Genomic DNA, 25,132 nt, shown 5'->3' with positions numbered 1-25,132 from the left:
GGAGGAGGAATGGGACAGGCTGGGGCCGGACCCAGTTACGCAGCTCTGGCCTGTACAGAGCTTGCTTTTCATGCCCTCTTCCTCTGTTAATTTGGCTTGTTTTCCAAACATAGGTCCAACCATCTCCCCCCAGAAGCAACAGCGGCAGAAGGAAATGTTATTAAAAACGAGTCCGTTAGTGGGCATGGTGTGTGGATGGAGTCTCTGGGAGTTTTGGCTGCCAAATAAAGACTTTATTGTTGTCATTCCTCCTTTCCCAAGCTCCCTCCCTCCCTCCCTGCCCCCCTCCTCCCTCCCTCCCTTCCCTCCTCCTTCTCCTCCCTCCCTACAATCTGCCTGTCCCTCCCCCTAACCTAACCTCCCCACCCCACTAGGATCTGGTAGAAGAAAAGTCAGGCAAACACAAGCACGCAGGCACCACTGGGAGATCAGAACTTCTAGCTGGCTCTCTGCTGCCACAGCTCCACCGAAAGGGTTGGGGAGGAAGAGGGGGAGCCCTGCCGGGGGACTAAGCCCACAACTGAGAGGAGAGGCAGGTGCGTGCAGGTAAGCCCAGTGGGGAGATGGGGGGAAGACCCCTTCCTCCAGCAGGTTTCCTCAGATCTATCTATCTATCCCACTGACCTTGCTGATCTGGTCTCCATCTCCCCCACCTCCCTCCCTTCTTTCTTTCCTTCCTTCCTTCCCTCCTCCCACCTTTTCTCCTCTTGATGTAGGAAAGACGCCTTTCAGATGAGCTCCAATAAGGCTTCCACATTTCCTCTGAGCCCTCCTCCTCTACCTTCTCTCCCTCGCTCTGCCCATGTAATTTGCTCCATGCAGAAGTTCAACGTTCTTGGTTCAGAGGTTTGCTGCAGCACGGGGAGTTAAGCTGAGCACAGTATTCCTACACAGCAGGTGTTTCTATGGAAACCTGACTCTAGAACCCGTTTCTTCACACCTTTCGCATATCGTCACACACCGCCACCGGGGCGCACACACGTCACAGGGAGGCTGTGTTTTCACTGCACACGCACACATAAATACACACACACGCAGTAGAAAGGTGTCCTGTCCGTTCACCTCCACACTCGGCATCCCACATGCTGAGCCGGAGCACAGAGACCAGCTGCCTGTAGACACACACACACACACACACACTCCATCTTGTCTCTCACACTCTCACATGCTTCCCCAGCTGGAAGAGCAAAGAGAAAGTGCGTCTTCCCACTGAGATGGCAGAGCCGAAAGAAAATCCTGTGTCCTAAGCTGAGGCCCAGAGGGAGGAGATGAACCAGAGCAGGAGCTGGAAGGGGGTTTTTCATTCTTTAGAACTTAATTGGGTAGGAGGGAGAAAAAATGCCTTTCCAACCCGTGCAGTATCTTCCCAGTAGCTCTGCCTTTCCCTCTCTGGTCCAAACCACTTGGCTTTTGGAAAGAAAGGGAAGAAAGCAACCCAGCTTCCAAGACTTGGAGGTCCGAATTCCCAGCTCTGGGGGTAGCTCATTTGTTTTTTTTTTTTTCTGCAGGCAGCCAGAAAAGGCTTCGCTTTAAAGCAATTTCAAAATCATCCCGGGTTGGCAAGGGAGCCTGTGGCAGAGGGCAAAAAGACAGTAATACCTTAATCAGTCAGGGAGGGGAAAGCTAAAGTGGGTCATTGAATGGGGCTCCTTTCCAGGTAGCCCCTCCCTCCCCGTAACTTATTAAATTCTGCCACAACATCAAGAGTGTGGTCCCAGGGCAGGTCGGTGCGCAGATCAGGGTCACCAAATATGTTTGATCTTCAAAATCACCTGGGGGCGAGGTGGGGGGCCCGAGAGCTTACTAAAAATATAGATGTCTGGACCCGTCACTCCAGACCTTCCAGATGGAGCCCAGGAATCTCCTGTTGAATGCTTGAGGGGTTCCTGACGGTCAGTCAGGGTTTGAGAACCTGAATCAGGGGCCTGAGAGAGACCCGAGCTGGGAATGAAGAGCCCAGGACCCAGGGCAGTGTTAGCTGGGCAGAAGAGCTGTGTGGTCTCCTGGACAAGAACCGTCTGGTGGAGGACCTCCAGAGTGTCCCACATGGGCCACCGTCTTCTGGGGCATGGGAACAAGCTCCTGAAGGAATAGGGAAGATCTGCTGTGGGTTCTCCCCTCCTTCCCTGCAAGCACCGGCAACCACATCCTAGGGAACATCCCAGAAAGTTCCCCCAAGAGAGCTCCAAAGAGCTTGTTTCCTCTCACTTGCTAATGCACCTGCCCTGGGCACTGGACTGGGCCTTTCCCATCCCTTCTAGATCTCCTCTCCCCCTGCCCCACAGCTGTCTGTCCTGATGTACTCAGAGCCAGGACAGGCTCTGCACTCCTCCTCCCCCTCCCCGGTGGGCAGCCCCGTTTCCTGGGCAGGTGAGGGAAGGCTGTCAAGGCTGGAAGGGGCAGAAGGTTGGGAGGGGAAGTCAGAGATCACAGGGGGCTCCAGAGCCAGCTGAGGAGGTGAGACTGAGCCTTCCCTGGCCAGCATCCCCGCAACTGCCGCAGAAAGGCTTCAGGTGGGCTTAGTGAGCTGAAGAGACAAAGTGAGCCTTCCCCCCGACACAGGTGACTGGGGGCCTCTGTGGTCTCTCCAAATGGTTGGTTCTAAGACCCAAGTGTGGCGTCACAGGCCCCAAAGGGAGGACATTGCTGAGTGGAAGAGCTGGGGGAGATCCGGGAGCCGGTACCCACCCGTCTCTGCCTTTGGGTGGAGGGCAGGGCAGCCCTCTGGCTAAGCCAGAGGGAAAGAGACTCAGTTACTTTGAAAATACGCCCACAGCAGCTTAATGCTCACTGAGCACTCACTTTAAACACATTTGCTCATTTAATCCTCAGAACAATCTGACAGGAAGCTGTTAATACGCCCACTTTACAGACAGGGACAATGGAGCTCAGCCGAGGGAGGAGGTTTGCGCCAGCGTATCCAGCAACAGGAGACTAGCAGGGTTGGGACCCGGCTCTGTGAGTGCTCAAGGCATCAGACAGATTCTTCCAGGCTTTCTTCAGGGGTGGGGGATGCTGAGGGATGGAGGCAGGACGAAGGGTCCAGTGAGGCACCAGGCTGTCAGAGGACAGCCCTCTCCCCCTGCTCCGTTCCTAGTCCCTCAGAATGGAAGACGTGCTCTTCTGGACTAGTGGCCTCAGGCCAAAAAAACTTCATTCTGTTTACACTTTGCCTTGTGGTAGACGCTGAGGAGACAGATGGTCTCTCCATAATAGTGTTATATTTATTTTTAGTATTTCTTGATCTGTGGTTCATTTTAAAGTCGCTTATCACACTTGTTTCTGACAACAACTGGGTGAAGAATATAGGGATAGGAAAATGTGTTATCCCCGTTTTACAGGTAAGGAAACTGAGGGTGAAAACAGGGTCACGTAACTAGGTAGCGGAAGATGGGCCAAGAACCCTCCCCCCAGGTCTGGTGTCCCCACTGTCCCAGTCAGCTCACCCTTACACTGACTCACCCCCCAGGAAAGGGACGGCTGCATCAATAGTGTTGAATTCATCATCGCCTCCATATCAGCCCGCTCATTCCCTGAGGACCACACGAGCCCTACTTGGAGGGGCTCAGGCAGCCTGGAGGGGAAGGCGGCTTGTCTCAACTCCTCTGCTAGCAAATGACCACCTGATTCTCCTGGCTTCCAGCCTCCTTCTGGGCTTCTGGAAGAGATAAAGGGAACCGGACAGCTTTCAGAAGTCTGGATGTAGAACAGAAAGAAGGGACAAAGAAAGAGGGTCACCCCCATGTCCATGGCGGTGGCTCTGGGGCCAGGGACAGTCCCCTTCTCCACATCGGGGTGGAGAAGCCATGGAGGCTTAGGGATGACCAACTAGGCAGGAAATCTGGCAAGAGCAAGACTGCCAGTGACTACAGCTGACCCTTAGAAAAGCACAGGGGCTGGGGTGCCAACCCCCACAACACAGTCGAAAATCTGCACGTAACTGTTGATTCCCCCCCAAAACTTAACTACTGATAGCCTACCAGTGACCAGAAGGTTCTCAGTGGATTAACACATATTTTTGCATGCTAACACTGCATTCTTAAAATAAGGTAAGCTAGAGAAAAGAAATGCCATGTGAAAAGTCATAAGGAAGAGAAAACACATTTCTAGGACTGTACATGCATGTACTGAAAAATGTCTGTGTGTGAGTGGACCCACGATGTTCAGACCCGTGTCGTTGAAGGGTCAACTGTAGTGTGGAGTCATTCTCCTTCAACCCCCGGGGAGACACACGCAACCCTCCTCCCAGCCCAGCCCCAATCCCAGACTCTCCAAGTAAAGCCAATCACCCTTAAACTTGCCCGTACTGATGTGACAAACCCACGTGAACTTCAACCCAGCCCTGCCCGGAGCCTCAGCGTTGCGCTAGTCCTGGCCGTCCGAGCCTCAAATGAATGAACTCATGAGCCAGGCAGGGATGAGGGCCAGTTCACTTTAAAAGTCAGTCTCCCTAAAGAACCGGCTCTTTTATAAATGAATAGGTGAATAGAGAAACCCCCTGCCCCTGGTGGAGATTTTCTGCTCTACAGCATGCCTTCATGGGAGTGATCTCATCTCATTTCGTTGCACAAATGATGAGACGGGGGAGGAGGGTCAGAGCCAGGATGCGAGCCCAGATCTCCAATACTTGGAACTGAAATTCCAGCTGAGAACTCTCGCAGGAAATGTTCCCAAGCGAGAGAGTGGGTGTTGGCTTGGGCTTTGCCCCGGTGAAGCAGCAGCTCTCTTGAGCCCGTGCTGGCGCACAGAACTGCGGGTGCTGGGGCACAGGAGCCCGACCACGGGGCGGGGAGCACCGCCCGGCGAGAAAGCTGGGGCTGGGGAGGTGTGCCTACAAGAGTGCATGAAATTTAGAAATCGTACCCACTCCTGACCCACCCCAAGGGCGTTTATGATTGGACGGAAGGCTCTGGAAGGCAGGAGAAGAAAGTGTGACTTCGGGCTTCGGAGTCCAGGGGCCTCCACCCTGTCACACAGATTCTACTTTCGGGGACTTGGGACCTCACTGAGGACCACGGGGAGCAAGGGCTGCGGTCAGGACCTCGCCTCTGGACACTCGGGCTCCAGCAGGAAGAGGCGTTGCCCAGTGTAAAAAGCCTTAGAAATGAACTCTGTTTTCGCAAGAAAGAAGCATGGACACACACACACACACACACACACTGAGTAGAGAGTGGTTGAGCCCTGGGGCTTAGAAGGGGAGCTGCGCAGATGCAGTGTTTCTCCATGGAACAGGCACATCTCCTCGTGGCTCTGAGAGGAGCTTGGCCAGACTCAGAGGTTTGGAATGTAAAAAGGTCAGAGGCGGGTTGGGGGTTGGGGCCTGGGGGTTAGGGGAAGATAGGAGAAGTTCTAGAAGGGCCTGACGCAGGAGCTGGGGGTGGGGAAGACTTGTGCTCACTGTGGATGGGAGGAGCACTGTCCCTCCTGACCATGAGCCCCAGGGGCGCCCAGACCCCGAGCCCCTTGGGGACACCCGTGAGCAAGGGCCAGCTGACCAGTCCCGGAGCCCCACCGAGCGGCCTTTGCTGGATGTTCTGGACAAGTTTTACTTGCTTAACTCAAGGTCTGATACCTGGTAGATGCTTCTGGTGACAAAGGCAGGGAAAGGAAATGGGGAGCCCACAGCCAGGGCTGGGGAGCCTCCCTGAAGCAGCGCTTCCCATCCTGAGGGACCTCTGGCTTATCTCCGGCTCCCAGGTAATCAGAAAATAAAGAAATGCCAGGACAAACAGGGCCACGAAAATTGGGGCTTTTAAAAATATTTGTATTCTGCATACTAATGCTTTAACCACCCCTTTAAAGTGCATATGACTGTGCTATCTTCAAGAAAATTATAGAACTTATGAAATATTAATTCATAGTTCACCAATCCTAAGTGGTGAACTCGAGTTTACAATGAATGTCTGTTCTTTTCAGGCCTGCGGGACTGTTGGATCCTCAGCTGGAGGTAAAGCCAAGAATCTAACTGCACGGTTCTTCTTCGTGACAGGAGGCCCAGGGAAATGACCCTCGTGGACCCCCTTGGAGAGGCCCGCCTGGGGAGGGACCCCCTTAATGGGAGATGGAGAAGTAACAGAGGCCACAGGGCAATCTCTTCCCCCCTCCTTCCCTCTCTCCCTCCTCCCCCTCCCTCCTTTCCTCCCTTCCTCTTTCCCTCCTTCTCTCCCTCCCTCCTTCCTTCCCTCTCTCCCACTTTCCCTCATTCCCCCCTCCCTCTCACCCTCCTAACCCCCTCCTTCTCTCCCTCCCTTCCTCCCTCCCTCCCTCTTTCCCTCCTACCCTCCCTCCCTTTCTCCCTCCCTCCTTCCCTCCCTCCCATTCTCAGAGTACTGTGTAAGGACTCACACACATACACACAATGAACATGTGAACATGAACTTGGTTATGTGTGTGGTGCGGGGAGGGATGTGTGTGTGCACGACAGAGAGCGAGCAGGGTAGGCATGAAGGGCATGTGTGAAAGGCGCAGGGAGACACCCTCTACCCCCTGGGGTTGCGCTCTGCCCTCTCTCACCTTCAGTGCCTCCTGAGCACCTGGCCAGGGACTACGCCGCTGGTGAGCGGTTTCTATCATCTTCCTTTGAGCAAAGCCAGCAAGAAGCATCCAAGGGAGGCCTGTAAGCTCATGTGGGCTCAAAGGAAATCCAGTGAGAGGCCTGGCCCAGGGGCACAATCCCAGGGTCCAGATGCAGCTGGGGACACAGCGTGGAGGCCCACCCTAGGTCAGAAAGCCTGTACCCCGCCCCCCCACGAGGCCTCCAGAAGGGGAGGGGCAGACACCACCTCCTGAGGTGGCAGCAAGATGGGCCAGGGGAAGCAGTGTGGGAACAGAGACGACTGAAAGCCCCAGTGCGGGAGAGGGGACAGGACGGCCAGGGGAGGTAGCTGGGGGACTGGCCAGTCAGTGGGCAGCCGTGGTCCTCTCGCTGTTCTTCAAGCTTGATTCAACTCAACCCACGTGATCCCCTCTGAAGGTTCACGAGAGCCCCTGGGGAGCACAGCCCCAAAATAGCCCTTGGTGACCTATTCTGCTATGTCACAGGGGCCGGCAGGAAATTCTTCTTCATATCCAGTCTCAACACCAGCAGCTCCAGTGGATATGGGGGCGGCCAGACCGAGTCAGAAGAAATGAAAGTGATTTCCCCACAGCTTTTGATCCTTGCCCTGTTTATTTTCACAGGAGCCTCCACATCTGGGGAGAAATTCTTGGTGTGCCTCTGGCGGGCAAAGAGCAGCGTTCCCTGAGCCCGGGGTGGTGGCGGGGGGAGCAAGCAGGGGCGGACCCAAGACCGGAGCGCGTCTACAGCATTTTCCTTTCTTTCCAGGACCTCCACGAGCCCTGCTCTGGAAGGCAGGAGACCCCCTGCCCAGGTTTTTGTCCCGGGTTTGCTGTTCAATAGCTTCCTCGCCTGGGCAAGCCGCTTCCTCCCTCCAGGATCCCCCATTTCTGTAAATTGTAGAATCTGGGTTTGAAGGGTGAATTTCAAATCATTTTTAGCAACACGGCTCTTCTTTCAAATACATGCTTTGGTCAAACCTCTCTACACAGCAGATTTAAAAATACAGAGTGGCTCAAGTTGGCCCAGGGGCGAGCTGGGGGTGTCCCAGGGCCGCCCACTCGGTCTCCCTCCCTCGGGGGACTCCACAGAACTGGGGGCACAGTCTGAAAACAACTGAATTGTGGGATCTCTAAGGACCCTTCCAGATGGACCGCTTAGGACCCTATGGCTCATGTCTCCTAACATCCTTCTTGTAGGAACAGGATGATTTGCTCACGCTGTAAGTGGGGAGACCAAGCACTTGAGAGGCTAAGGGTCTTCTCCAGCAAGTCCCAGAGCTCCTGATTCACAGCTGAAGTGCCTTCTGCCAGGATGGCTCACCCTCACCAGGGCAGGCTAGGTCTTTGGGCCGGGGGTCCCGACGCTCAAGTCCATGTTATTTTCTTACTCGCTGGGTACAGGCAGACAAAGAGACGCTTTGACAGGTCTCTCCCATGGCCCCCCTGGGGCCCATCCTGGCCAACTCTTGTGCCAAGACAGGGCCTCTAATTCCAGAGGTCCAGAAGGCTAATGACTTCCTGTGTCTCCTCCCTGCAGGTGCGTCACCTGGACCATGAGGTCATCCCTCTACTGGCTCCTCCCACTTCTCCTCATCTTGGCCTCGGTGGCCCAAGGCCAGCTGACAAGGCGACCAAGACCCAGGCCCAGGCCCAGACCCAGACCCAGGCCCACACCCAGCCTTCCTCCACCCCATGAGCCATCGGAGCCTACAGACCTGCCCCCTCCTCTCCCACCAGGGCCCCCCTCTGTCTTCCCTGACTGCCCCCGGGAATGCTACTGCCCCCCGGATTTCCCGTCCGCCCTCTACTGTGACAGCCGCAACCTCCGGAAGGTCCCTGTCATCCCCCCCCGCATCCATTACCTCTACCTGCAGAACAACTTCATAACGGAGCTCCCCGTGGAGTCCTTCCAGAATGCCACCGGCCTGAGGTGGATCAACCTGGATAACAACCGGATTCGCAAGATAGACCAGAAGGTTCTGGAGAAACTGCCCAGTCTGATATTCCTCTACATGGAGAAGAACCAGCTCGAAGAGGTGCCCTCGGCCCTACCCCGGCACCTGGAGCAGCTGAGGCTCAGCCAGAACCAGATCTCCAGAATCCCGCCCGGCGTCTTCAGCAAGCTGGACAACCTGCTGCTCCTGGACCTCCAGCACAACAAGCTAAGCGACGGCGTCTTCAAGCCCGACACCTTCCAGGGCCTCAAGAACCTCATGCAGCTCAACCTGGCCCACAACATCCTGAGGAAGATGCCCCCCAAGGTGCCCACGGCCATCCACCAGCTCTACCTGGACAGCAACAGGATCGAGACGATCCCGAACGGCTACTTCAAGGGTTTCCCCAACCTCGCCTTCATTCGCCTGAACTACAACAGGCTGTCAGACCGGGGGCTCCCCAAGAACTCCTTCAACATCTCCAACCTGCTCGTGCTCCACCTGTCCCACAACAAGATCAGCAGCGTGCCCGCCATCAACAACAAGCTGGAGCACCTGTACCTCAACAACAACAGCATAGAGAGTGAGTGGGGGTGGGGCGGGGCCACGGCCACGGCCACAGCTACGGCCACGGCCTCAGCCAGGGAAGTGGAGGCTCTTACTGCCTCAATCCTTTCTAGGAGCTTAGGGGGAGGGGGAGGGGGCGGGTAGAGCAAAAAAGCACCCAGTTTGGCACTGGACTTCAAATCTTGACCTTGCTACTTACTGTCTCTGTGACCTTGAACAGATATTTCCCCTCTCTGGGAAGTTTTTTCACCTGTAAAACGAGAATGGGAATAATACCTTCGGTCACAAAGTTGACATGAAGATTTAATAGGTTAACATGGACCAAGTACCCAGAATACCATGTTTGGAGGGTAACAGCCCTTCCTCCCCGTCCTTTCTCACTAGCTCCAGCTTCTCTGCCCTCCAGATCTACCAGTAAGGTAGACATGGAACCTGGTCTCGAACATTCTTGTGAAAGCGAAACAGTAACATGTTCTGAATGTCACTACTCTGAAATGTCCTGGGCCTGTCCCCTGCACGAGCTGGCAGCTGGAGAGGAAGCCTGAGCCTAGGTTTTGAAGAATCTTAAAAAGATGTACACAGCAAGGCAGCTATGTACTCGGGGTAGGCAGCTGGTAAAGATGTGGCAGCCAGACGAGCATGCCAGTGCACTGGCGCTTTCTGAATTTAGCTGGAAGGCTGGACTACTTAATCACGTAAGATAGCACATTTCAGGCAGAATTTGCCCAAGCTATATCTATATAGGGTCCTGGGCTAGGGGTAAAAATTGCAGCCCAGAAGAAGAGGCTGGAAGTCCCAGTTTTGCTTCAATCAACAATGTCAGCTCTGAGCAGAGCATCGACAGACGCTTTAAAAACAAGAGAGAATATTATCTGGTCCTTGAACAAAACCAGGCTCCATCCACACCAGGAATGTAGCAGCAGTAGGGTTGAAGGGGATAGGGCAAAGGGCAGCACCCCTAAGAGAACATTAGGAATCCTTCGTTTCCAACCCAAAGAATGAGAGGGAGATTGTTGAATTTCTAGAATCTTGAAACAAATGAACAGGTTCATTCACTCATCTGGGATAATTACGGGAAGTAGGGGAGGGCTTTTTTTAAAGCTTTCAAAAAACAAATTCAGGAAAAGGGGAAACTGTTTACTTTTATCCTGTAGGTCGTGAACTGATAGAATGCATTACCCCAAAAGCTAGATAGGCCGAAAATCCAGGCAGAATGGCCAGCAGTCTCTCTCGGGGTGTGGAAGGGCGGACTGCTGGAGACATCCAGCCCTTTGAGGCCGAAGTCAGAAAAATCACACTCCCTCCACCTGTGTCCTCTGTGCCCAGCCTATCTCCAGTGTCACGGACGGACAGAGAGGGCGGAGCCCAGCCCTAGGTCAGCGTGATAGCCATAGTCTCAGCAATGACTTCATGCTGCCTCCTGCCCTGTCCTTGACAGTCTGCACAATGCCTTTGCCAACATCATCTCATCTGGAGTGACGGGCAGGTACCACTCTCACCACTTCACAGATTTGGGAACTGAGTGTCAGGGTGGTAGGTCAGAGTCCAAAGTCACAGCGGTCATGCGAAAAAAAATCCACTGATTTTCTGCTACTCCAAAGATGAAGAGAGAGGAAGAAGGAGACCAAGTAGAAGAAGAGCGTCACTAACCACAACGCTGACCCTACAGATGATGAAAGAGGCAAGATTTAGGGGGAATAAGAAACTCATCCAGAAGATGACAAACCTGCCGTCACCTCACCAGAGGCGAAGGAGACAGTGGAATCTTGTTTTCCATTTGAAAGCCTACCACGCGGCTGACCTGTCTGGCTTATCCCCCTAGGATATCTCTCTGTGCTAGTTACTACTCCCGGATTCCGACGTGACCTTCGCTGCCTCTACAACTTCCTTCAAATCGGGAGGTCACTCTAGCGGAACCCCATCTCCCACGTCTCCACCTGCTGTGGTCCCACCCATCTCTGAAGGTCCAGCTCACTGCTGACTTCCTCCATGACTCTACCGAGCGGATTTCCAATAACAATGGTTGATTGGTTCTGACTTCATTGATTCTAAAGTAAAGTGAGCCTGGGGGTGGGTAGGGTTGACGCACCCTTGGTCACACATTCCCAAGGTCAGCCAATTCCAGAGAAGAGCACTCCAGTTCTTATCCTCAGCGGCCCACCCCCTTCTCCTTCCTCATTTTTGCCTCCAGCCTTGTCTGTCCCTACCCCCCCCCCGCCCCCGCCACATGCCTGCTGACTTCTCCCTTCTTTCTCCACAGAGATCAATGGGACCCAGATTTGCCCCAACAATCTAGTTGCCTTCCATGACTTCTCCTCGGATCTGGAGAACGTGCCGCACCTCCGCTACCTGCGGCTGGACGGGAACCATCTGAAGCCGCCCATCCCGCTGGACCTCATGATGTGCTTCCGTCTGCTGCAATCCGTGGTCATTTAGGCCTAACTCTGCCCCCTGGATCGCCTCTGACCGCACTTGAATGCTGGTGGCCCGGGTGCCTGTGCCCACCATTCGTGTCCTCTCTCCTCCTTTCTCACTCCCAGCTTTGCCTTTCTTCTCCCACCTTCCCGAGGCAGGGACTAGGCACGTGCTCTGCTGCTCCTGAGGCTTTTAGAGCAAGACTTCTAAGGGCTTGATTTGGTTCACCCAGCTCAAGGACACCCACTGCACACCCGCACTTCTGGCCCCAGAAGCACAGAGCGGTGCCCAAAGACATCCTCTTCTCTCCTCCTCCTCTGCCCTGACACTCCCGGGTAAGTTGGGACCATGGCCTAACACCTGGAACTTGGTCCCTGCCGAAGCAAGCAGAAGGTGGTCAGAACAGCCCAGAGGTGAGGTTTGCAAAGTCCTGCTGGAGACTCCAACATCATGGGCAGCTCTGGCCCCGACAGGCTCCTTAGCCACGGATCCCGCCTTCCGGAACTGCTGCTCCGCTGCCCTGGTCGCTGGCACCAGACGTTGTGCTGGCTCTTTACCGGGCCGTGTTCTCCAGTAAGGAAGTGCAAGGGAATGGCTGAGGAGGGTGGAGGGTCCGGGTTCCCACAAGGGCCTGCCTCCGGCAGTTTCTTCACAGGACCAGCTCGGGCCCTTCTCAGCACACGCCCTCCTGGCCGGGCCTCTATCTCAAGGGTAAGAGCAGGGAGTCAAGAAGAATAGTTCCAGGAACTTGGAATCAGCTAGTGGGAGAGGGGTGGGAGTCAGAGCCCCGGGGTGGGGCCCCTGTGGGTACAGATGGGTCCCGCAGCCCCCTTGCCGGTCTGATGCCCTGGGCCCCTCGCTGTCCATAGGGTCCAGTGCCACCAGCCCCACCCCACCATCTGTTCTCAATCAGTGTGATGGCCCAATCCTGTCCAAAGCCCGGAAGCAGTTCATGAGAAAGTGTTCTGGAAAGGGCGGAGCCCCGGAAATCTCCCAGAAGCCTGTTCCACAAGCACAGATGGACTTCCCCACGCTAAGGCAGGCACATCAGTGACACCTGGTGGCTGGTGCAGGTCCCAGCTGGCTCCTGTCTTCCTCACCTCTCTTTGGGTTGGTTTTATAAGGTCAAGGAGCTGGCCTCAGGTTCCAACTTGAAGAGCCATGGGCCATGCGCACAGTCGCTCCTCTGGGATGTAAAGGATGCAAAGTGACACAGGCCTTGAGGCCAGGGGCTGATGCCCACCATGAGTGAGCACAAGTGGCAACCTTCAAAAACCCAGGTGAGGGTGTGGTTTGTTCCTGTTTGCTGTCTGACCTTGCGGGTCCCTTCTGCCCACAGCCCCCACGTCTGGAAGCTAAGGGGGTGGGTAAGATGCCCCGCCCAGGTCCCTCCAACATTCACGGTCTAGTCTGCAGCTCCACTCTTTAAACCATGCTCTGATTATCTCTTATCCCTGCCTCTCGCAGTAATTTATTCCCTATATGGACGGTCCCTCCCCCTTGAAAATCCCCTCTCCTCTGCCTGGGCCAGGGGAGCGGCTTGGCTGGCCTCCAAGCAGAGCCTGGGCCCCACAGGGCTCACTCACCTTCCCCCCCCTTCATTCCTCTAGTAGATGCTGCCCTTCTACAGCTCTCTAGTGTGTACGGCGGTGGGGGGTGGGGGAAGTGGGTGGATGTTCTAGAAACAAGTAGGACACATGCCGAGCCTCATTAGGCTGAGAAAAGTTCCAGAGATTTTTAACAAATTGGATTAAGCTAGGTCCCTAACTTCAAGAAATTCCCATTATAGTCTATCTCATCTTTCTCTTTAGCTCATTTACAGGAAACAAGGCCCACTTCCTCTTAGCCTCCTTTCCTCATTCTCCCATGTAACTGCCCCGTCTTTCCTAGCTGCCGCTGGTTTCTCCAAGGCTCCTGCTTAAAGTCAATATATTATCGTGGCTGTAAGCAACCCGGTGCTAAGGCCTGGATAAGCCCCGCTTCTGCACTGTCCTCACCCTTTGCAACATCTGCCCCTCGGAGGAGGCCCTCAGGGGAGCGTGGTGCCTGCGGTCCCCCTGGGGACAGGGGACATTTCGGCTCCTGCAAACTTAAACTTTTGTTTCAGCAGCAAAACCATCCCCATCATCCCATCAACCCCATCTAGAGGAAGTCTCTTTCCTCCATTGCTCCCTGCAGCTATAAGCTAGAGGGGATTTGGGTGAAATTGCCTTTAAGCGACACCCCCCCACCCCAATACACACACACACAATGTGCTGACCTCCCGCGGATTTCAGGAAGCCCCTCCTCCATACACAAGTTCATTCTTCCAGTGCCACCGACACCTACGTACACAGGTGTGTGAGTAGATGTGTGGGTTACTCTACATATATCTGTTCCTTCTTCAAAACCATGATAACTTTGTGAAACAACTTTTACACTCCAACACGCTTCACAGCAGAGGAAATAAAGGAATATGAAAAATCTCCTTCTTGAACTTGACAGCGTGAACAAGTCAAGACTACCTTGAAGTGCTCTCGCCTTCACCCACCCCCACCCCGCCCATCTCCCACCTCTTACCTGGTTCCAAGAGATGGGTGGAGAAAGGATCCCATTCCTAAGAAACTCTTAAGAAAACAATTCCGACGCCTTCCCTTGGCTAATTTCCCCCAAACTCACAACTGTCATGAAAAATTGTTCTGAAAGTCAGATCAGAAATCCGATAGCTACAGTTGAAGCCCAGAGGCTCAGATTCTTTCAAACCACAGAAAGCAAATTGTTGAGGGTCTCCCAAATGCTCAGTCTGGGGCCAGGTACTGAAAGACACAGGACAGTTACGGTTTCCCGCCAAGGGCCACTGACAGGCTAGTGGCCCAGCTGCAGATAAGGAAGACAAACCAGCGGCAGAGCTGTACCAGGGAGAAGAACAAAGGTTCTCCAGGCTTCGCAGAAGGGCGTGAACCGGGTGCCCGGAAGTCTGTCTTCAGGCAGAAGGTGGATTCCGGAAGTGGGCTTGTGAGCTTCCCCCGCACACACAACCCTCCCCGCCGCCTGTTTTCTTTAGAACGAAAACTGTCAGATGCTCCCTGCCCCGTCCACTCTGCCTCCTTAACACTTGCTTTAGTTCAACTCAGCAGGTTTTCAGTGGACCTCGACTATGTGCGAGGTTCCCAGCTAAGAATTCAAGGACAGTTATTATCCCGGTCCGTGCCCGTGAGGAATTCTTAGCGTGGGAAAGGGGAAAGCCCATGGAGTGATCCCATGTCCTACGTGTTTGGAGTGATGCAGCGTCCAACGAGCACGGTGGAGAGGGCTTCTACCCCCCCTGGAGGGACACCAGAATGGCTCCTATCATTTGAGCTGGATCTTCAGGGATGAATCTGATTTTGCCTGGTGGGGAAGAGGTGGGGGGAGCACAGAACCAGGAGGGGAAACAGCACGAACCAAAAGGTAGGAAGGCATGGAAAAGTGCCTGAGGAAGGGAGAGGAATGTGTTCAGGTCACAGAGCTTTGTGGCTACAGGCCCTCAGCAGGGAATATATCCCTGTTGTTCAAAAAGCAGGAGGGTTCCTGAAATTTCCACACCCGCCCATGAAAGGGGCAGCAGCAGGGTCAGCTGGCCAGACTCCTGTCCACACAGCCTGCCACCTCCTTTCCATCAGCACGCCTTGTGCTTCTCCTAATGAGACCCGGGGATCAGCAGGGCCCCCGACCCTCCGGCCCCCTTGTGCCCGCTGGCAGGGAGCTGAGCTGCACGCCACCACGGTCTGAGGGTTAGTGTGTTCTCACACAGGTCACACACACATGCCACCGACAGTCCTGAATTCCACAGGAACTAGAAAGTGTGATGGGTGAGCTTGGAAAGGAAAAGCACGAGTAGAATCTAGGAGAGGGTCCCAGATGAGACTATTGCATCGGAAGGGGCTCTTTACCGGGGTGTGGGGGAAGCCTAAGCATGCACCCCAGGAGACTGGCTGTGCCTGTGGGGTCCTGAAGAGCTGAAAAAGCACGTGGAGGAGGACCAATTGTAGGTGCGTGTCACCGAGAAAGTGGGGAGGGAGAGTGGGAGCAGGCGGCAGGGGGAATGAATGAACAGTCGCATTTGCTTTCCTTGCAGGGAATAAACGGCGTGGGATGGGAGGGAGAGCCAAGCGCAGCCTGCCTTGGGGGGACGGGGGTGGGGGGACGGTTAGGCTCTGCCTGCAGAGCCCAGGCTTTGGAGAGAAAGTCGGGGAGGACAGCGCGCCAAATGTACCATCTGCTTCCTGGGCATCCTGCTGGCTCCAGGGCTATCTCTCCCTCCCCCCTGCAGAGCCCCTGTTGGTGCCTCTCCCCAGATGGTGGGCTGCCAGGGGCATGGGAACCAGCATCCCTTTGGTGAGCAGGTCCTTGGGCTGGGGGATGCCGCCTCCTCGCCAGCTGGTGCCCGGGAACACGGCAGACCACGCACTGTACCCTGGGCCAGGCTGGCAATCTGCCCCTTCCCCGGCTGTGCCAGGACAGAGATGAGTCCTGCCAAGGCCGTCTGTTTCCAGGGCATCGAGGCACATGATCTCCAAGCTGGGGTGGGCAGGGTGGAGGGGATCAGGTGAAGGGGGCAGGGTGATATGAACTAAGGACAATGCTCAGGCCTGAGCCTCAGGAAATCTAGGCCCAGGCCCTGGCTCTGTGTGACCTTGGGTAAGTCACTGCACCTAGCTGGACCTCTAGTTTCTTGTCTGTTGGATACGCTGTTTGGACTAGATGATTTTTGGAGAGCTTCACGGCCAGGATTCAGTATCTTGTGAGGGGGACGGAGTAGAGAGCAAGGGGCAGCATTGAAGAACTCAGGTAAACACCCAGCACCCCCCCACCCCCCCACACAGCTCCTGCCTTCACACCACGGGCACGGCACAAGGCATTGAGGTAAAGAGAATCTCTCTGACACAGATGGCTTTGGTGGGGCATGGGGAAGAGGATTCTTCTCAGCCTCCTGAGGATCCACCCAACGGCTTCTGGGGTTCCTGATCAGGGCTCAGCCTCAGCAGATGAGAAAATTTCTTATATCCTCATTGCCATCATCATCATCATCATCATCATTGGGAAACTTGAAGTTGGTCTTCGAATCCCACCTCATCCCCCATTCACCTTCTCTTGGACCTGCCCCAGCCTTCAGCACCTCCCTCTGGTTATTTTTATTCAGTCACGGTCCCATGTTGGGGTCCAGGTGGTGGGTGGCTGTGTGGTCACTGTGCCTTCACTCAGCCTCTTTGAATCTTTGGATTCCATCTGAAAAAAAACTAGAGAGGCAAACCCTGTCCCTCCCGAGCGCTCCATCCATCACCTGCCGCCCGCTCCCTTAGAGAGAAGAACCTGCCAGGCCTCTCAACAGTGGTTCCGAAAAGAGAAAAGCACCAGACAGAGAAAGAGGAGAGGTGAGAGTGGGAGGTGGGGAGGGGTACGGCGGGGGAGGGGGGGAGTGGAGCCCCTGGAGAGAGAGAGAGAGAGGAGAGAACTCCCTCTCACCAAACAGAAGGCGGGGATGGGGGACCCGCTGAGCAAAGAGGAGGGGGAACAGCAGGACACCAGGAAGAGGAGAAGTCGGACTGGTCACATGCCCCCTTGGCCAGCTCCCCGCCCAACCCTGGCCCACTGCAGGCGACCTTGCCACCAGAGTCCCCACTTCCTTGGAAGCTGTGAGGTTCGGTTCTGCAACAAGAATAAGCGCAGGGTAAGGTTCACGGTTTGAGGGGTGTTGGGCTTATTGGTATAGAAATGAGGGGCTAGGGTGCAGTCCAGTGGCCGGTTTGGGCTGGGGGAGAAGGGAGGGAATTTAGGACTCCAGGCTAGAGAAGCTGGAGGGTGGGAGAGGAGGGAGGCTCTGACGGAGAGCTCATTCTTGCTACTGCAAAGGGCTTACCTCTAGCCCAGCTAAAATGAACAGAGGGGGAGAATCTGCTAGACTCTTCCGTAGCCGGCTTTGGGGAGGGCTGCACTATTGGAGACGCATCAGGTTCCTCACACCCACGCCGCACACACTCCTTCCCCGGTCTGCGCACATGTGCATACACTTACACACGCTCATCACGTGCTCACACGCTCATCACGCACATACAGAATCACCTGGGCACGTGCGCAGACACCTAGGGAACGCTCTAGATGCGGACACACTCACTCCCACAACCACCTACGAAGAACACTTTCATTTCTGTAGTCATTTGTTTCTAAAAAGCTGCATTTAGAAAGTGTATTTTGTAAACCAACATCCTTTTTTAGATCATGTGTCCGTTTTTAAACCCATGTGCTCTGAGGGCACTATGTGTGCCCTGTTTTTTTCCTGCACCCCCAGAGATAAGTCCAGTGCCTGGGACATAATAGACACCCCATAAATGTTTGTTGAGCAAAGGGGGAGACAGAATGCATAATCTCTTAAAAAGCAGAAGACTCCTTGATGACGAAGTTTCTCTAAATCTGGCTTAGTGACTAATGGCAGTACTTGATGTGTGTGGTTGTGTGCGATGAGTAAACGAGTCTTCACCGGGTATCTACACACGCCTATGTGAGTGAGTAGAAGTGTGTGTGCAAAGCATGTAGGCACTAAAGTGGGGTGGCGGTGGGAGGGGCTGTCAGGAGACATAGCCCCCCCACACACACACATAGCCCCAGCCTCAGGGGGCTTGCCATGGCCGTGAACGCACTGAGTGTATCAGGAATGGCACGAGTCTCCAGTGTGGGGGCAGGAAAGTGGGCCGAGTCTGTGAGTTGCTCCCACGGCGAAGAGACAGACGGCTGCCCTTCCTCCTGCCCACTCCCCAGGGCTGGACTCTGAGGTGATTCAGCCTCTTCCTCATTTCAGCGGCCGCCTCCTCCCGGGGACCCCCATGAAGCGAACGGCTTTCCTGAGCCTGCTGGCTCTGGTGCTGCTGGGGACAGGGACTGCCTCTCTCCCCAAGGGGAGGAAGAGGAGAGATCCGGATGGGGATGGCGATGCTTACGGGCTCCTGGGCAACTATGTTCTGGGCCTGGACAACTACGATGAGGTCATTGACCTGAGCGACTATGAGGGGCTCACGGACTATGGGGACCAGCTCCCCGAGGTAAGCGGCACACGGCAGACCAGCGGCGCTCCCCACAAGACACTGGCCGGGCTTTCAAGCCTCCCCTTCTTTCTCTGGGAGGTAGAGATTCTTGTCCCTCTGTGGGAACTTGTCACTTAGATGATACTAAGAAAGAGGACAACAGAAGTCCAATTTCTTGGTTGGTTTGTAGTAAACCTGGCAGTATTCACCCCCCACTCCTTGAAAGTCCTATTTCTGACCCCTACCCCTAAGTCAGACCAGAATCCATAGCGCTGTGGGAGGGACGGGGTCAGCCATGTCTTCATACACTTGCTAGAAAAAGAAGCTCCATGACCCTGTCTGCTCTCAGGCTACCTTCGAGTCTGAACTCATTTCTCGGCCTTCCTGGCCTTTGCAGGGGCTGATCCGAACCCTGCACCCAGTAGCTATGTGAGTGGGTCAGTGCTGGCCTGGGCTCTCGGCCTGGGTTCTCCAGAGACGTGGATTCTAGCTCTGGCCCAGCCGGGCCACCAGCTGCCTGCTGCATCCCTGTGCTCCCCTCTGCCCGCCCATTCCCTTCTCCATATAAGGAAGACGCTGCATCAGCCCCACTTTAGGAAGTTGCCTTCCTCTCTCCCCCTTTCTCTACAGTGACTCTTGGCAAGTTTGAAACTGGTCACTGAGGCCCAGAGTTCACAGTAAAGTACTCGAGCAAAAACTGGCCTACTGTGTGCTGTGTGCTCTGTCCCCAGGTCAGAGTGACCAGCCCGGCTCCTCCAACCAGGATCAGTTCTGCTCAGAGCACAGTGACTCCGAGGACACTCTCCTCCAAACCCCTAATGAACAGGCTTACGACACTGGACTCCCCAGGCAGCCATGGTGAGTTCGTGGTCACAGGTCTCAGGGCACATAGTTCATAGGCCATGCAGCCATGACCCGGCACCGGGCCTACCACGGTGAAGTGTGGTCAGGGTAGGGAGTGAAAGGGCGGGGCTAGCCCTCACTGTAAGGGAGAGGAGGAGAAATGGGCACAGTCAGAGAAGGAAGGAAGGATGGAAGGAAGGAAAGAAACCCAAAGGGAGAGGCTGGCTTTCCCTAACACTTTTGGGTGAATGCACAAATTGGATAGGAGGGGGAAAAAAAAAGCCAGCCCTCTGCTTGCCTAGCAGAGCTACCCTACCTTAATTAATAGCATCACTAGGGGACCAGGTTGAGTGGTAATTAGATTAGAGACAATTAAAAGCCTGTCGAGGAGAATAAATAACTTTGTGGCTGTCACTTGGCATGGGGGCAAGTGAAGCAGTCCTACTGCTTTTCGGCTCTAAATTCCCCCTTAGCAGCTCTTTCCCCGCCCTGACGCCCTCCTGGAGCCTGGGATGCTGGCGTATCTGGCAGTAAGGGGTTGGCACTCTGCTGGGGATCAGGATTGGAGCAGAGGCGGGATGCAGTTAATTCCTGACTCGCGTGTCCCTGGCTCCTGTTCTCTTGAGATATTTGCCTTGGATGGATCTAGGGTATTGGGGCATTGATAGGAATCTGTGACCTCAGAGCTACAGAATCTCAGGCTTAAAGAGACCATAAAGGGCCTCAGCCGGCTCTGCCATTCAAGGCCTTGGGGTAAGAAGGATGCTGAGATCGTCTCTGCTCTACCCACCCGGGTCCCTGCCTGCAAAGAAGAGCTGCCTCTTCCTCGTGGGGCTGTGTCACTGCTAAACTACCTCCTCCTTGAGTTGGACGACCAATGGGTCCCCATCATTTCTGTCCCTTGTAATGGCGAGTGATAGAAACCACCCGCGCTCTTCAGTCGAATGAGCCAGGAAAGCCTCCCAACGTTTTAAAAACAGTTTGGCCTATGTCTAATGACCACCGGCCATGGGATGAGAACAGGAGAGAGCTGTTGCCCAGCAGAAAACTGGGATGCTGATACCCTAAGAAGGGAAATGATTTCTAGGCAAGCACTGTCCACTCCATCATGGCTTTCCTGTGCTTCTTGGAGCCATACAGGCCATGTCTCACTCCTCGCCCCCAAGGCAGCTGGCAGAGCCGGTAACCACTGGCCAGTCCACTTAATTCTGGCTTTATTTCATCTTCATTGTGCCTTTTGGGACCAGAGAGGAGCCTTATGGAAAAGAGATCAGTGGATGTCCTAAAACACCCACCTAGGCCCAGGAAAACCTGCAGAGGACTGGAGCCTGTAAAAAGCACCAGTGGCCCGGGACTGGGTAATAACTGGTAACCGGTCTGCCTCTGTTAGGTTGGGGGCTGAGAACAGGCTGAGAGTGGCTCCCAGCACGGCCTCGGCGCACTGTGTCATTCCGTTCCGGCCATGGCTCAGATGCTCCCTGAGTGAGGACCCTTGGTCCCAGAGGCTAAAGGAGGACTGAGAAGGGTCTCCCTTTGTTCTGTCTTCCACCTGGGCCAGGCCTGCCCACCTGTCTGGTTTGCGTGTGCCTTGGTTCCTCTGTGTACTGTGACGATGCTGACCTGGAGAGCATCCCTCCTCTTCCCAAGACAACCGCTTACCTGTACGCCCGCTTCAACCGCATCCGTCAGATCCGAGCCGGAGACTTCAAAGGGCTGAGTATGTGGTGCCCTGGCAGAAGACGAGGGCGGGACTGACAGAGGGGATCCCCAGAACCCCCAGGCCCCCTGCCTTGCACCCCCCTTCCACGAACAGTCACAGACACAGTGTCCCACATGAGTTAGCCTTTCCCCGTTAGCTTTCAGTCTCCGCAGCTACCCAATGGCAATAACCCCAAGCCTTTCTAATCCCCTCCCTTGAAGATTTTGGATAATAAAAGTGTCCTGTCTTCATCTGCACTCCCCAAAGCTCTGGAAAGCTGGAAAAGGGAAGATAGGATCAAGCCTATATTTTCAGATTCCAAGCCGCTGTAGCTCTGTGCCCTCCCGGTCTTTGGACACACCAGGCTAACTCAGCCCACAGTCCTGATGCGATTTGCCTAATTGTGGTTTGTTGTGTGTTTTGCTCCTTTATGCCTTCTACCCTGACTCTGCTAGGAGACCTGGGCTCTCATCCGGATCCTGCCTAATTCCCAGAGCCTCAGGGTCACGGCAACCTCTTGTGTAAACCAGTGGTGAAGGGGCTGGGTGCGGGGGGCGGCGGTGGAATGGGTCCAGGCATCGGTGGGCCTGTCGGGTCTTGCCTTCTACCGAACCCCTCCGAGGTGGGCAGCCGCCACACAGGGCAGAACTCCAGGGGAGACCATTGCAGAATCTGAGGGCTTTCCCCCGGGGGGCGCTGGTTTATGACGTTATTTCTCCTGGCTTGGACCTCATACAGGTGGAGAACAGACCGGCCTTCCCTATCTTAAAAGGGGTCCAGGTGGGTCCAGCGAGGGCGAGGAAAGATGGTAGGTCCCGTGTCTCTCTGTGTTCTCCCCCATGCCCCTCAGCAAAACTGAAGCGGATCGACCTTTCCAGCAATTCTATCTCCTCCATTGATGAGAACGCCCTCCAGTCGCTGCCCGAGCTGCAGGATCTGATCCTTCCAGAAAACCAGCTGGGGGCTCTGCCGGCACTGCCCACCAGCCTCGAGGTCCTGGACGTCCGCCAGAACCGGCTCCAGAGCTCGGGGATACAGCCTGGAGCCTTCGGGGTGAGCCAGGGCCTGTAGCCCACCGTCTCCCTGCTGCCACCCCTGCCCACAGCCACACACACACCCCCATGCCCTCACGGGACAGCCCTGCTCCGACCCTGTCCTGCGTCTAATAATCAAACCCCATTTTCTTCATCTGTTCCCATTATTGTATCAAACTTTTTGTTGTTGCTGCTGCGGGAGACTGCTTCTGACGCAAGAAGGGGTGTTTAGGGGCGCCTGGGTGGCTCAGTGGGTTAAAGCCTCTGCCTTCAGCTCAGGTCATGATCCCAGGGTCCTGGGATGGAGCCCCGCATCGGGCTCTCTACTTGGCAGGGAGCCTGCTTCCCTTCCTCTCTCTCTGCCTGCCTCTCTGACTACTTGTGATCTCTGTCTGTCAAATAAATTTCTTTAAAAATGTTTAAAAATAAATAAATAAATAAAAGTCCTTAATATTAAACAAACAAACAAACAAACAAACAAAAAAACCAAGAAAGGGTGTTTAACAACGTGCTAGCCAAGAACCTCCAGGAAAAGGAAATTCAGTCCTCGTTACTGGGAATGAGGGGGCAGGTGGTGCTGGAAGTCAAGGTCAGCAGCTCTCCCTCTCTGTCTCCCGGGCATGCAGTCTCTTGGCTTCTCTCCGAGCACCCTTCCATTCACCTGTCCGCACCCGCAGCTTCTGCTCCCCAAAAACACGGGCTTGCGTGGGACTTGCCCGAACTCTACAGAAACCTTTATTTCCAAAACCTGCCACTAACTGACTAACCGTTGTCCTTCTGTGAGCAAATGCTTATGGGAGACAGTCTAATTGCTCGCTGGCTGGCTGGTTCTGATCGGAAGGGCTAACCCCCAGGCACGAATCGGGCCGAGCTCCAGGAGTGGTTCCAGTGTGGAAACGAAGAGCGGCGTGGACCCGACCGGCCCCCGCCTCACCGCTGTTTCACACGTGCGGAATTAGTTTGCCTCGCGTGCCCGTGGCTCTCATTCCGTGGATCTGGCTAGCTCCGGAACATGCTCTTCACAGCCACCCCGGGTTTAGCATTGGAGACTTTTCGTTTGGGAAAATCCCTTTCTGATGGCAGAAAAGTTGAGTCTGGACTGAAAGCGTCCCCCCTCCCACCCCCTCCCTGCCCCTCGTCCACCACTCACCTGCTCCTCTTTACCAGCTGACCAGCCCTACAAGCTCCCCCAGCTGCCAGGCCTCAACGCAGCCCTGATCCTTCTGTGTCCAGTAGGAGTTGGTGTCCGTGAGCTCCCGAGAGGCTGGGCAGCCCATGCAGCACCCCAGTGCCGAGCCTGGCCCGTGGCTGAGGCTCAGGAGACCCTCAGTGAATGAATGGGGTGACGTCAGGCGCCCATCCCTGCCGGGTCCAAGAGCATCTGCCAGCCTCCCGTACCCTTTGTCTCCTCCCTAGGCACTAGAGAAGCTGCAGTTCCTCTACCTGGCCGACAACCTTCTGGGCTCCATCCCCGGGCCTCTGCCTCTGAGCCTGCGCTCGCTGCACTTGCAGGTAAGCCGCACCCCAAGGGCAAGAACGTTGACTGGGGCCGGGGACACGGAGGTCAGATAACTGGGAGCCTCCTTAGGCAGTGGTGGGCATCTCCTTCACTGATTGCTCTCCGGAGACAGGGATTGGAGGCCTTGCCCAGGCCATTATCCACAGCCTAGGGGTGACTGCCTTCCTTTCCTTCCCCTGAAAATGCTTCCTGTCCCCCCATGTCCTTCATCCCATCTCAGCGGACTGCTCATTCCTTCCCTGCCTTCCCTTCCCCCTCTGTCTCATCCTCCTGCCTCATCCCTCTAACTCTCTCCCCTCACTCTCCATCCATCCTCCATGGGCCACCTCCCCTCGCCCTTTGCTGCACGGCCTTGGCCTTCTGTGCCTCAGTTTCCCCAGCCTCAGGAAGGGAGCTGCCAGGGAAAGCTGACGGATTCGCCTTCGGTGCTGCCTGAGGGCCCTCTCTAGGCTGAGGCGTAGCAGCTGTCGGTGTGCTCTTTCTAGAATAACATGATAGAGACCATGCAGAGCGACGCCTTCTGTGACACCGAGGAGCACAAACACAGCCGGAGGCGGCTGGAGGACATCCGCCTGGACGGCAATCCCATCAACCTGGGCCTCTTCCCCAGCGCCTACTTCTGCCTGCCTCGGCTCCCCACCGGCCGCTGCTGCTAGCTCACCTGCTCCGTGCGCGCGCGGCGAGCCGTCCTCGCCGCCTCCCAAAGCACGGACTGCCCCCTCACGGTGGTCTTCCATTCAGCCAGGAACCAGTTGCAAAACTCACCCCTACTCCCTCCAGCCACCTTCTATATGCATGCACGCACACACACATGCACACACACCCACGCAGAGACATACGTACACACAATCGATATACACAGACACACAGAAACACGTGCACACACACACATATGCACACACACACTCGCGTGCATAAATGTCCTTCAGTAGCCAAATTTGCTTTTCTCATCCTCTTTCCTTAACACCTTATGGCTCCTGACTCAGAGAAGATCAGCGTCTGCAGCAAAGCTCCGATAGTCCCCATCCCTCCTACCTACACGGAATGCTGGGAAGTCAGGGAAGAGGAAGAGGAAGGGGGGAAAAAGAAGGAGGAAGGGTGAGAAGGAGTGGCATGCTTTAGCCAGTTCTTACTACTAGGCTCGTAGCACCAATTATTACATTTTCCAGAATTTTGTAAGCTATATCGCTTCTCGGCCTTTTGGCTAAGATCGAGTGTAGGATTTTTGCAAGCCGCTCGTTAAACACAGCTTTTATTAAAGATTAAATTAGGGGTGCCTGGGTGGCTCAGAGGGTTAAGCCTCTGCCTTCGGCTCAGGTCATGATCTCAATGTCCTGGGATCGAGCCCTGCATCCGGCTCTCTGCTCAGCAGGGAGCCTGCTCCCCCCCCCCCTGCCTCTCTGCCTACTTGTGATCTCTCTCTGTCAAATAAATAAATAAAATCTTTAAAAAAAGAAGATTAAATTATAAGCTCGCATTTAAATAGATTACATTGAAAATAAATGTAATAAATACTCAACCTCATT

General features: G+C 55.0%; 2 protein-coding genes across 2 annotated transcripts; both read left to right on the top strand.

Annotated features, from left to right (window-relative positions):
* Positions 1-385: 385 nt before the first annotated feature.
* Positions 386-13,941, top strand: PRELP (proline and arginine rich end leucine rich repeat protein). Its single transcript, XM_080824765.1, has 3 exons — positions 386-546; positions 8,096-9,075; positions 11,320-13,941. Exons 2-3 carry the CDS (start codon positions 8,112-8,114, stop codon positions 11,493-11,495), a joined length of 1,140 nt encoding a protein of 379 aa, XP_080680891.1. The 5' UTR covers positions 386-546; positions 8,096-8,111; the 3' UTR covers positions 11,496-13,941.
* Positions 13,942-18,313: 4,372 nt separating this feature from the next.
* OPTC (opticin) lies at positions 18,314-24,262 on the top strand (the record flags this gene model as incomplete). The annotated part of the gene is made up of 6 exons (XM_080824604.1): positions 18,314-18,529; positions 19,243-19,369; positions 20,913-21,071; positions 21,904-22,106; positions 23,504-23,599; positions 24,092-24,262. 6 exons carry the CDS (start codon positions 18,314-18,316, stop codon positions 24,260-24,262), a joined length of 972 nt encoding a protein of 323 aa, XP_080680730.1.
* Positions 24,263-25,132: the final 870 nt, after the last annotated feature.

The sequence above is a fragment of the Martes martes genome, assembly GCF_963455335.1.
Source record: "Martes martes genome assembly, chromosome: 15".
Classification (NCBI taxonomy): domain Eukaryota; kingdom Metazoa; phylum Chordata; class Mammalia; order Carnivora; family Mustelidae; genus Martes; species Martes martes.
This window is presented reverse-complemented; position numbering and strand designations above follow the sequence as displayed.

Excerpts from the sequence above, each read along its gene's own strand:
- PRELP (XM_080824765.1), top strand. The coding sequence starts at position 8,112 with ATGAGGTCATCCCTCTACTGGCTCCTCCCACTTCTCCTCATCTTGGCC. Across the intron at positions 9,076-11,319 it reads CAACAACAACAGCATAGAGA|AGATCAATGGGACCCAGATT; the intron begins GTGAGTGGGGGT and ends CTTTCTCCACAG.